General features: G+C 38.4%; 1 protein-coding gene across 2 annotated transcripts in view; it reads left to right on the forward strand.

The window, feature by feature from the left end:
* The first annotated feature begins 4,964 nt into the window (after positions 1-4,964).
* The window catches only part of arhgap10 (Rho GTPase activating protein 10), a 275,079-nt gene continuing 266,412 nt past the window's right edge, over positions 4,965-13,631 (forward strand). For both annotated transcript variants that reach the window (XM_055158167.1, XM_055158166.1), the window contains exon 1: positions 4,965-5,522. In XM_055158167.1, coding sequence (XP_055014142.1) covers positions 5,369-5,522 — 154 coding nt within the window. In that variant the 5' untranslated portion in view covers positions 4,965-5,368. The remainder of the gene's footprint in view (positions 5,523-13,631) is intronic.

Below are 13,631 nucleotides of genomic sequence, written 5' to 3' on the forward strand. Positions count from 1 at the left end.
TTATTCTGCTCTCATTTTTAAAAATATTCAAACTGTTTTACAGAAGTGTTTCTAAACAGTGCACGTTTTGTCCTATGTTTGTTTTACTAATGTTTCTTACCTTCATGTTTCATTGTTTATATTCACACTTAAACTTTGCAGTCCATGTTTCAGAATTTTAACATTTGTGTTTCTGTCTGGACTGTCTGCTTCACTGTTACAGCTCAAACTTGCTTAAATTTTAAACTACGAAATGATTGATTGTTTTACCTCATTATGAACACTTTCCAGGGAACCTTTTGTACAGCTGGTAAAGGACGACAGATGGAAACGAGTCTTATCTTGGTTAACTTTGGCATATTATGTTGATGTACTGGTGGTCATGTTTGTTTGTTATTACCGTATTTTCCGCACTATTAGTCGCTCTGGATTATAAGACGCACTGTCATTAAATGGTCTATTTTTGACCTTTTTTCACAAATAAACCGCACTGGACTTTAAATGAAACACAACAGTTGGATGGGTGAGTGGTTTTGTTTGTTTGTTCGTTCACGGTGACTCTGGGCTTTGTTCAGTTGTGGCGTGTAGGGAGGTGCTGTCTGGGACCAACGGATTGTCGGCGTGTTCGCAGTGACTCAGTTGTTCAGTCGTGTCTAGAAGTGGCACACTGCAGTCGCTTTTTCGGTTCGTTCCTCCGTTCTGTGGGTGGTGCGGCTTTGTAGTTTACTGAAGTCGTACTGGGACACCCGAGTGGATTCGTGTATAGGGCGCTCTGGATTGTGGCGTGCGGTCGTTTTTTGATGCAGTTAGAGGCTTAAGAGCGCGTCTAATAGCCCGGAAAATACGGTAGGTTCTTTTTTCAGACCAAGGGTTTGTTTTCAGACCTGACAGTTTCAACTCCTCACTAGCGCTCTTCTGCAGAGTGGACCAGAGGAAAACAAACATTAAAGAGGCAATCGAAATACGGGAAACTGCCCACGGGACGATAAACCGGGACGAGGGGGCTTTTTTACTCTCACAGACCTGGGATACTGTCCTGAGGAAGTTGGACTGCAGATGGTGCTGTCGTCCTGCCTCCACCGGTAGGAAAACAGCGCCAAAACCTGTTTAAATCAGCTGAACGACACGTCACAGCAACATCACGTGACTCTGAGGAAGAGCGCTAGTGAGCAGTCGAAACTGTCAGGATGAAAACAAACTCTTGGTCTGAAAAAAGAACCTAATAACATATTGTCCGACTATGTACTGGTGGTCAATACGCACTGTCCTTTAAATCAGCAGCCCCGGTACTGATCCGTGGGGGGCGTTCGGTACCAGGACGCACAGAAAGAATAAACAACTTACATTATTTCCGTTTTATTTATGATCTGAGTCTGAACAATGTTTTATTTTGAAAAATGACCTAACTCTCTCCTTTACATCTGCCCGTGACTCACGCTTGACTCACTCTTGACGCATTTCAAGAAGCTCGTCTCAGTCACATGAAACATTAATGTTAATATTAAATCCGCAAGCTGCAAAATGAGTAAATACGTTTATTATATTTACAAAATATAACAGTTTTTGTGTTGGTCGTATTGTTTTATTTTGTCGTATTTGTCCGCCACACCTTAAAGGCCGGTCTGTGTAAATGTTGACTGATATTAAACTGATCCATGGTGCAAAAAAGGTTGGGGACTGTTGCTTTAAATCAATCAAACTTTATTTATAGAGACTTTTATAACACTCAAGGTGCCCAGAGTGCTCTCCGAATAAAACCAACACAATATAAAAACATTCAAAACATTAAACAATGAAATAAAACAAATTGTGCAAAGTGACACTGCATTACTTGTTACTTATCTACATTACGTGGCCACATCAGTTTGTCAAAGCCTCAGATGTGTCACTGTTTAAAGTTGACCAGCTGCGGTTATTTAAACCATTTGATTTACAGACAAGTTATGGGTTTGACAAAGATGATTATTATGTTGTACCTGTTCATGTGTTTTTGTAAACAAGTTGAACATTCTCAGTAGCAGTAACAAAAAGGCATGTTAATATTGCCTTTTCAGATTTAAGTTACCTGCTTGAATGTATTTGCATTGTACAATGCAGTGTAAACTTGCACTTTTTCAAAAACACTGTTGCCAAATAAAATTAATTGACAGCATTGGATCTAATTTTTATTTGATTATATGTTAATTTTGCTCTTGTGATTTAACTAATTATGGGTTGTATTGTATTTCTAAATTAGAATCGACATAGTGGTCAAATGACACTGAATAGGTTTACAAATTTACTCTTTACAGTGATGGTTTTTGTTAGACTCTCCTTGCGCAAGTATACATTTTAACCGTCTCTTTCTGGTGTGTCTTTATTTAATGTAATTTGATGTCTTAGGGTAAATTCCCTGACAGTTTTACACTTTTTAGTGCCCAAATGACACCAAATTGGATTATAATTTTACTCTTCACAGTGGTTAAGCAACACTAATTTAGATAAAAACTGAATTTCATAGAGGCCAATTAACACCAAACTAGATTATATTTTTACTCTTTAAAGTGACTGATTAACACTTTATTGTGGTTAGAATATACTCTTTACAGAGTTTAGAATATACACTTTATAGAGTTTAAACAACACTAAGACTGAGCCTGTGACCGACAGATAAGAGTACATTTTTACACTTTTAGTGCTGGAATTTTAACTCTAGATTAGTGTTCAAATAAAACTCTGAGGACAGTGTTGAATGTAAACCAAACTCTTGGACTCAAATACACACCGAGATTGGTGTTGAATGTACTCTTAAACAATATTAACATATACACTGTCATTTTTGCTGTGCAGAAGCTCATCAAGATCGGGTCTGGTTTGTACTTGGATTGGAGACTGTGACAAAGTGGGGCTTTTGTCTCATTTTAAAATCATGTACGTTTATGTTTAACATTTATATTTTGAAAGGGGACTCGCTTTGCTTTTGGGAGTTACCTGGATACTCACCTGGGGGGAGGTACTTCCTGCTGGGCGGGGTATAAAAGCAAAGCAGGCGTCGTCAATTAGGGGAGAGACTTCTGTGCAGGTGTTTGGTGGTTTTGCTTTGAGTTACTTTTTTTTTTTGTCGATTTGTACTTTTGTCGGTGAACTCCAGAAGTCTGTTTTAAAATAAATGTTGTCTGGGTTAAGGACACTATTTTTTGTTGCATCTGCCTCCTACTCTGACCACTTTGGCCTTCAGCTTCCCCACAGAGACCACTGGGAAAATCAGGTGCAAAAACTGTTGTTGTGTCCTTAGGCAAGACACTTCACCCACATTGTATGAAAGTGGTGTGTGCATGAGTGTTGGTGGTGGTCAGAAGGGCCGATGACGCAGATTGTCAACCTCGCTTCCATCAGTCTGTCCCAGGGCAGCTGTGGCTACAATAATAGTTTACCACACCGAGTTTGGAGTGAGTAAAGTGTCTCGTTGACATATGTCTGTGAAAAGCGCTACACAGATAAAAAACTTACTTAATTTACTTACTTACTAAGTTTTAAAAGCCTGTCTGAATAGATATTTAAATAAATAAATAGATTTGATTACTTATTTTCCTATTTTATTTGGATTTGTACATTTACATTTATATAATTATGCCTTATTTTGATGACTTTCTCTGGCTATCTTTTTAACTTATTATTTAGAATGTATTATCACCATTTATATTTTTTACTCTTTGTTTTTATATTATATTGTGATGTCTGAGCTGCTGTGTCCAAATAATTTCCCTTGTGGATCAATAAAGTTTGTCTAATTTTATGTCTAAATCAATAAAATAATTTGGTCTGTCTCATTAAATAATGCCTGCTTTCCTCGCAGTAAAAGCAGACGTTACATATAGATAAAATGTAGCTGTAAAAATGACCACCTTATGACATCACAAAGTGGAACAGAGCCTTTTGAGCTAAATAAAAAGATTACTCAAACATATGTGAATGAAACAAAACACAACTCCGGATATGTTTTTGAGGAAGTGCCAACATTACAACATGGCTAATTTTAAGTCAAAAAAGACAATTATTTGAGCTCATGCATTTATGGTTTGGTATTGTATTATATTGTAAGTAAGTAAGTAAGTCTTTATTTATATAGTGCTTTTCACAGAATTTTTTTTGACACTTTACAAAGCATTATTCAGCATTATTCATTTGCTCTATACCTGGTGATGGTAAACTACTATTGTAGCCACAGCTGCCCCGGGGCAGACTGACAGAAGCGCGGCTGCCATGCCACTCGGCGCCATTGATCCCTCCGACCACCACCATCACTCACACACACACCACTTTCATACTAGGCAATGTGAGTGAAGTGTCTTGCCCAAGAACACACAATGGTTGAATTGATTGTATTTAACTGACCTTGACTATCAACTGTTCCTGGAGACCTGTAGCATGTATATTGTATATGTATGGATATTGTATTGTATTTTATTTTATTGTATTATATTTTATTGTATTGTATTTAATAAATTAATTTATGTATATTTTTATTGTATTTTATTGTATTGTACTGCATTGTATTTTTTAAAATTATTTAATTTTTTATGTATTGTATTGTATTGTATTTTATTTATTTATTTTATTTGTATTTATTCATATTTTATTGTGTGTTTTTATTATTTTATTTTTTATGTATTTTTATTGTATTGTATTGTATTGTATTCATATTGTATTGTATTGTATTGTATTGTATTTTATTTATTTATTTTTATTTTTTTATTGTATTTATCGTATTTATTGTATTTTATTTTATTGTATTTATTGTATTGTTTTTTTATTGTATTTATTTGATTTTATTTATTTTATTTATTTATTGTATTTTATGGTATTGTATTGAATTTTACTGTACTTTATCGTATTTTATTTTATTTTTCATTTCATTTTATTAAAAATCTTGCGAAAATGCATAAAAATCCAAGCGCGCGGTGAAAGCGGAAGTGAGGCGCGCCGCTTCATCTCGTCGCCGCTGTGGCTCTTCGGCTGAACTTTTCGCTGCTCCTGCTCCACGCACGCAGATGTCAGCAGAGTTTCCCCCCCAATCTGTCACTTTTACTTCAGCAAGGTGGACACGTTCAGGGACGAGGCCAGGTCCGGACACTGCTGCACGTCTTGCCCGGGCTCCACCACCCCGAAACCGGAATAACTTTTACCCCCGAGTCCATTTTCTCTCCACTTTTTAACCCAACAAACCCGCTGGCACAACAAGTTTTTCCTTATTTGACAACTGTGGAGCTACACCCCTGCAGCTGCAATGCTAACCCGATAGCCTCCACCGCTATGTTCTGCACTGTTCCCGATCAGATCTGCAACTTTTAACGGGTTTTTCCTTTCTCATCTTAGCGGGGATACGGTGGGCCGAGCTCGGGGAAGAGACATGGGACTACACCCGCTGGAGTTCAGTGAGTGCTACTTGGACAGTCCCTGCTTTCGGGAGAAAATCAAGGCGCACGAAGCGGAGTTGGACAAAACGAACAGGTTTATAAAAGAGCTGTACAAAGATGGAAAGAACCTCATCAATGCCACTAAACGTGAGTAGAGTGTGCAGAAGTATTGAAATATCGACATATCGTATCGTTTCATGTGGTGATGCAGTATCGTGGGCTCGTGCATCGATTTATTATATTATTTTTTTGGTATATTTTACTAAATTATTTTGTTACAGGGCTACAGTTTTGGAAAGGAAACTCGTTTTAGCGACACATTTGACATTTTCGCAATTTTGATGATTAAAATGGGTGTGTTTCATATTATCAAAGACTTTTAGTAGTAGTTGTAGTAGTAGTTTTTAGTTTCAGACGTCCCTATTTACTCGGGACAGTCCAAGTTTTGAGCCCTGTGCCCCCTGTCCCAGCAGATTTATCTAAATCCAGTGATTTGTCCCAGTTTTATATAAAAAATGTCTCTCAGGTTTCCATATTTTTTTGACCAATTTGATCTCTACCCACAGTAAAGAGAGACAGACGTTTGTCATTTGTTTAGGTAAAATACAGAAAAGCTACTGTAAAAAAAAAAAACTAAACAAATGGGTTTATAAAAGAGCTGTACAAAGATGGAAAGAACCTCATCAATGCCACTAAACGTGAGTAGAGTGTGCAGAAGTATTGAAATATCGACATATCGTATCGTTTCATGTGATGATGCAGTATCGTGTCGTGCATCGATTTATCGCCAAAATATATAATTTTTAATTTAATTTTTTTGTATATTTTTACTAAATTATTTTGTTACAGGGCTACAGTTTTGGAAAGGAAACTCGTTTTAGCGACACATTTGACATTTTCGCAATTTTAATGATTAAAATGGGTATGTTTCATATTATCAAAGACTTTTAGTAGTAGTTGTAGTAGTAGTTTTTAGTTTCAGACGTCCCTATTTACTCGGGACAGTCCAAGTTTTGAGCCCTGTGCCCCCTGTACCAGCAGATTTATCCAAAACTACTGATTTGTCCCAGTTTTATACAAAAAATGTCCCAGGTTTCCATATTTTTGACCAATTTGATCTCTACCGACAGTAAAGAGAGACAGACGTTGTCATTTGTTTAGGTAAAATACAGAAAAGCTACTGTAAAAAAAAACAACTAAACGAATGGGTTTATAAAAGAGCTGTACAAAGATGGAAAGAACCTCATCAATGCCACTAAACGTGAGTAGAGTGTGCAGAAATATTGAAATATCGACATATCGTATCGTTTCATGTGGTGATGCAGTATCGTGGGCTCGTGCATCGATTTATTATATTATTTTTTTATTATTTTTATTTTGTTACAGGGCTACAGTTTTGGAAAGGAAACTCGTTTTAGCGACACATTTGACATTTTTGCAATTTTGATGATTAAAATGGGTGTGTTTCATATTATCAAAGACTTTTAGTAGTAGTTGTAGTAGTAGTTTTTAGTTTCAGACGTCCCTATTTACTCGGGACAGTCCAAGTTTTGAGCCCTGTGCCCCCTGTCCCAGCAGATTTATCCAAATTTGTCCCAGTTTTATACAAAAAATGTCCCAGGTTTCCATATTTTTGACCAATTTGATCTCTACCGACAGTAAAGAGAGACAGACATTGTCATTTGTTTAGGTAAAATACAGAAAAGCTACTGTAAAAAAACAACTAAACGAACAGGTTTATTAAAGAGCTGTACAAAGATGGAAAGAACCTCATCAATGCCACTAAACGTGAGTAGAGTGTGCAGAAATATTGAAATATCCATATATCGTATCGTTTCATGTGATGATGCAGTATCGTGGGCTCGTGCATTGATTTATCGCCAAGAATATATATATTTTTATTTATTTTTTGGTATGTTTTACTAAATTATTTTGTTACAGTGCTACAGTTTTGGAAAGGAAACTCGTTTATGAGACACATTTGACATTTCACAGTTTTGATGATTAAAATGGGCGTGTTTCATATTCACTGCACAAGACGCGGTTTAACAAAGACTTGTAGTAGTAGTAGTAGTAGTAGTAGTAGTAGTAGTAGTTTTTTATTTTCAGACGTCCCTTTTTACCTGGGACAGTCCCAGTTTTGAGCCCTGTGTCCTCTGTCCCAGCAGATTTATCCAAAACAAATGATTTGACCCAGTTCTGTACAAGAAATGTCCAAAGTGTCCCTATTTATGACCAATTTAATCCCTACAGACAGTAAAGAGAGACAAACATTGCCATTTGTTTTGGTAAAATACAGAAAAGCTGCTTAAAAAACGACCAAAACACAAATAAAAAGTGACTACTGACACACATATTAGTCATGAATGGGCCGAGCGCAGAACAATTTTGCTTAATTACTCACTACTACAAACCGGGCTGTCCCAGTTTTTGATTTTGAGAATCCGGTCACCCTATTTTAGTATCACTACCATAATTTAGCCTTTATTTTTTTAGTAAACCGTATCGAATTGATTTGAAATATATCATAAGATCACTGTATCGAGGTATCGGCAACTTCTGAATGACACTCAGCCCTAAACGTGAGTCTGTGATTTACGTTTCTGTCGTTTCTGTGAATAGTTTTGTGTCACGGTTTAAATCATGCTCAAGTTATGACCTCGTAACCACTCCCGTCTTTGCAAAATTTCAGAAGGTCTACCCTCGTTTATGTTCATACTTTGCGTTATTTTGGGTTAATCGTAGAGCTTTAGTATGCAAAACTGACTCTCATGAGCTTTAAATCATGTTAGAATGTTGTTACGCTCCACATTTTCCATCGATACTGGACTAACAGGTATTTTTCAGCATTTAAAGTTCTTCTTTTACTCTATTTTCTGCTGATATAATGTTGTTGCCTCATCAAAAACATGCCCGGAGTTGTGTTTTGTTTTGTTTCATTCACACATGTATGAGTAATCCTTTATTATTCCTCGTCTATTTCCAAAGATCAAAATGTTCAGCTCCACCTTTTTGATTTCATAAAGAGGTAGTTTTTGGAGTTAACAGCTCCTTTTTTTTACCTTTTTGTTCAGTGGAGATTGGGGATCCAGAGCTGAAATTATCCAAATGATTCTAGTGAAGGTGTATGGATTTAAGAAACACATTGTGGCACTTCTGATATTGTTATTTGAGAGAAGAACTTAAAGGTTGTATGGAGGTTGTGTGGATTTTTTTTGTTTGTTGTCAAAGAAAGTTTAAAATACCATTACAGAGACGCAGCAGCCTTGTAATTATCATGAACAAAAAAAAAAAAAAAAAAGAATAAAAATCAACCAACTGTGGACATAGTGAGGCCAGATAAACATCAGCCAATAGAAAACAAGGCTCCCTCTTTTTCTATTGGCTGTCAGGTTGTCAATCAAACTCCCTACATTTGTAGTATAACTGTACTCGCCGGCGCGCTGGGATTACGTGGTTTATGCAGCGGTTCTTAGAGGCTTTTTTAAACTGTTGCTTCCTCGCATTTCACACAAAGTTTGTCGCGATGGCGGACGAGAATCCACGACCAGTTCGCCGCAAAAGAAAGTCCGTTTTTGAGGTCGCTGAAAAAAGAGAACGGGAAAAGGAGCGAAGACCAAACTGAGGTGATTCTTGGAGATTGTGCGACTGAAGCAGACGAAAGGTCTAAAAACTGAGGCGTCGGTCGCTAAATTATTTCTAGACAGGTCACTTCAACAGTAATTCTGAACACACACTGGATGTAAACAAGCGTGAATTTTAGAGTAAAGAGGCAGGAGGAGGTGTTTCTCCTGAGGCAGCGGTGGAGGAGGAAGGTGGTGTCACGCATGCACAACATTTAGAAAAGGACTATCACTGTATTTCTTTTCCCTTAAAAAAAATCCTCTATACAACCTTTAAGCCTAAATATGCAGAGTTTTGCGTTAAACATGTGTGAAAGAAACAAAACACAACTCCAGGTCTGTTTTTGATGAGGAAACAACGTTATAACATCAGAAAATAGCGTAATATTGGAACTTTAATGCTGAAAAATATTTATTTAAATATTACAGTCATCCCTCGCTATTTCGCGGTTCACCTTTCACGGTCTCGCTGTTTCGCAGATTTTTTGGGGGCAATTTTGCCGTGTACAGTGTATGAACGTGCATTGTGTTCCTCCCCCTGCGTCGTCAATCAATCGTTGTCAGTCAGTCTCCTCCGTGCCGTGTCTCCTGTTCAGTACAGAATTCGATCAGTTTGACAAATTTAGAAAAGTGTTCGATCTCTACCAGTGTGATTCTGAAGAAGTTTTTTCCCCGACAAATCCCACAATGTCGACGAAACGTTCTGCACCGACAAAGGCTCCTGCGGTCGCACCCGAAAGGCAGAGGAAGACGCAAACCATCGCACAAAAAGTTGGACTTCTGGACACGCTGAAGGAAGGGTCCTGCACCAGGTCGTTTACTCGCAAATAGTTGCTGAAATGGACGGGTTTTAACGTTCCTGCCCATCGCCTTCGCCTTTCACTATTTTTCAATTCTGTTGGGAAGGGAAAGGGTTTGAACGGAGGTTTGCAGTCACACACATCTAATTCCCTTTTGCATTTATGGAGTTCGCAAACAAATTTCTCGAGCCGTTTTCCGCTGTTAGAATCCAACAACCACACAATTAACGATGTCCGAATCCCAAAACTAAAATATGACAATATCAGAACCAGAAACAAAACGATATGATTCTAAAGACTTGAAAAGATCGGCTTTGACAATAGACGCATCCCACTGGGAAAACAAACATGGTGGTTTGATGCTCACTTTTTTGGAAAATTCGGACATCGTAATTGTGTGGTTGTTGGATCCTAACAGCGGAAAACGGCTCGAGAAATTTGTTTGCAAACTTAATAAATGTAAAAGTGAATCAGATGTGTGTGATGCAAACCTCCGTTCAAACTGTTTCCCTTTGCAACGGAATTGAAAAATAGTGAAAGGCGAAGGCGATGGGCAGGATTGACTTTGCCTAAGAAATCATCCCGAGTTTGAACAGAGGTTTGCAGTCACACAGATCTAATTCCCTTTTGCAGTTTATGGAAGTTCGCAAACAAATTTCTCGAGCCGTTTTCCGCTGTTAGGATCCAACAACCACACAATTACGATGTCCGAATCCCAAAACTAAAATATGACAATATCAGAACCAGAAACAAAAGTGATATGGTTCAAAAGACTAGAAAAGATCGGCTTTGACAATAGACGCATCCCACTGGGAAAACAAACATGGCGATTTGATGCTCACTTTTTTTGGAAAATCCTTCCCAGTATGCATAGCGCGATGACCGGAAGTCCGAAATTCATGATGCATGTATTATCTTGTATTTTACAACTTAAAGAGCTTATATTACGCTATTTTCTGGTCTAAGTTATAATGTTTCCCCATTAGTGATGTAGCGATATCCAAATCTCTCGGTACGATATTATCACGATATTCATCTCATGGTATGATATTTATTGTGATATTTTGGAGAGGCTGATTTAATTGTAGACAGGACACGTTTCTGCTTTTAACATACCTTGACAAGATTTTTGTGTGAATTATTTCTGTCATAATCTCAAGAATTCAAGTAAAAAACATATTTCTTCATGTTGTCTGCACTGAAATGAATCATGGGAAATGTAGTTCCTGAAGTTTATAAGCTGTTGCTAATATAAAACCATGCATTTAAGCAAAGAAACTTGTAATTCGATATTATTGTGAGACTTTTGACGATACGATATTTTGGATATTTTGGTTATTGTTACATACATTTCCTCATCAAAAACAGACCTGGAGTTGTGTTTTGCTTCATTCGCACATGTTTAACTCGCAAACCCTGCTGATTTAGGTTGAGTTTTTCTTCTCTGAAACTGAAAACGCTCCGTTCCACCTTGTGATGTCATGTGGTAATACTTTTAAACTCCACACAGAATCATTTGAATCATTTCAGACCCTGGAATTCCCAGTCTCTACTGAACTAAAGATAAAATGTAGCTGTTAACTTGAAAACTACATCTTCGTGACATCACAAGGTGCGGCAGAGCATTCTGAACTTAAAATAAAGTGTTAGTCAGACGTGTGAATGAAACAAAATGCAACTCCAGACACGTTTTCGATGAGGCAACGACATTCTAGCCTGACTTAAACCTCGCCGGAGTCAATTTTGCGTAACACAGAACCTTTTAATCCCGATCAAATATTTTAAAATTCGTTTATGAGCTTTTATTTTGAAACTCCAGCCACACTATAAAATAAAAACTAGTACACACCCATTGTATTACACAACCGCGACGCTGTTTGCTTTTCCTGTGGACAGTTACAAAGAGGGTTGTTGGTGTATTTCCCATATGCTGCTGTGTTTGCGCACGGACACACTCCCCCGCCGCGTTAAAATGATTCGATTTTATCTGTCTGAACTCTCGCCCGCTGGGTTGGGTCTGTTCAGGGCAGAGCGAGCAGAGCGAACAGGCCGCGCTAATACAAACACAGGAGCAGCCCTTTTCTCGTTCTACTCCCCTAATACACGTTTACAAGTTTATACTGCGCTTCATTGAGGATAAAGTGAAGTGGAGAGCTTGTAAAGTCTCAGCTCAGGGCAGTGCTGGTGCAGAAGTGGAAATTTTAGGTGTCTGTACTTTACCTAAAGGTGCACTGTGTAACTTTTCTGGTGTAGGGTCCGTCAGATTCTTTTCTCCGTGCATTAAAGGTGGTTTTAAAGCTGCCGAACGCTGAAAATTTATACAGTCTGTGTGCCTTATTCGACCAAAGTTTTATGTAGATTATAAGTCCTGGTTTAGTCCTGTTTGAGTCCTGTTTGAGTCCTGTTTGAGTCCTGGTTGAGTCCTGGTTGAGTCCTGGTTGAGTCCTGGTTGAGTCCTGAGTCCTGGTTGAGTCCTGGTTGAGTCCGGGTTGAGTCTGGGTTGAGTCCGGGTTGAGTCCGGGTTGAGTCCGGGTTTAGTCTGGGTTGAGTCCTGTTTTATTGCGGGTTGAGTCCTGTTTTAGTGCGGGTTGAGTCCTGTTTTAGTCCGGGTTGAGTCCTGTTTTAGTCCGGGTTGAGTCTTGTTTTAGTCCGGGTTGAGTCCTGTTTTAGTCCGGGTTGAGTCCTGTTTTAGTCCGGGTTGAGTCCTGTTTTAGTCCAGTTTTAGTCCAGTTTTAGTCCAGTTTTAGTCCAGTTTTAGTCCTGTTTTAGTCCAGTTTTAGTCCTGTTTTAGTCCTGGTTGAGTCTTGTTTTAGTCTTGTTTTAGTCCTGGTTGACTCCTGGTTGAGTCTTGTTTTAGTCCTGTTTTAGTCCTGGTTGAATCCTGTATTAGTCCTGGTTCAGTCCTGTTTTAATCCCCTAATACATGTTTACAAGTTTATACTGCGCTTCATTGAGGATAAAGTGAAGTGGAGAGCTTGTAAAGTCTCAGCTCAGGGCAGTGCTGGTGCAGAAGTAAAAGTACAAGTGGAAATTTTAGGTGTCTGTACTTTACCTAAAGGTGCACTGTGTAACTTTTCTGGTGGAGGGTCTTTATACAGTCTGTGTGTCTTATTTGACCAAAGTTTTATGTAGATTATAAGGATTTACAATGGACAACAGTAGAAAGAAAGAGATTAGGGAGTGAGTTAGCAGAAGTATTTTGTTTTGTATTTATCTAAAAAAGCAGATTAAACTAATTTTAAAAATAGTTTTATATATCTTTATGTAAATGCATTCCTAGTACTTTTTTCTTGCTGAAATACTGTATTTTCAGACTATAAGTTGGTCCAAAGTGTAAGTTGCACCAGCCAAAAAATGCGTAATGAAGAAGAAAAAAAAACATATAGGTCACACTGGACTATAACTCACACTTTTTTGGAGGAAAGGTATTTTGTAAAATCAGAGACCAGGAACCGACATTTTCATCTTGAAAGTCAAGTTCTAGTAAAAACAATAGAAGAGAGAACAACAGACTGTTAACGTCACATATGAACAGTTCTTCAGATAAACAACAGAACAATCTTCCACTTATCCGGGGCCGGGTCACGGGGCAGGAGTCTAAGCAGGGACTCCCAGACTTCCTTCACACCAGACACGTCCTCCAGCTCCTCCGGGGGGACCCCGAGGTGTTCCCAGGCCAGCCCAGAGACATAGTCCCTCCAGCGTGTCCTGGGTCTTCCCCGGGACCTCCTCCTGGTGGGTCATGCCCAGAACACCTCCCGAGGGAGGCGCCCAGGAGGCATCAAAACACATGCCCGAGCCACCTCAGCTGCTGCTCTCGATGTAGAGGAGCA

Source organism: Boleophthalmus pectinirostris, unplaced genomic scaffold, assembly GCF_026225935.1.
Source record: "Boleophthalmus pectinirostris isolate CB_2022bp ecotype Guang Dong unplaced genomic scaffold, ASM2622593v1 HiC_scaffold_22, whole genome shotgun sequence".
NCBI classification, from domain to species: Eukaryota; Metazoa; Chordata; class Actinopteri; order Gobiiformes; family Gobiidae; genus Boleophthalmus; species Boleophthalmus pectinirostris.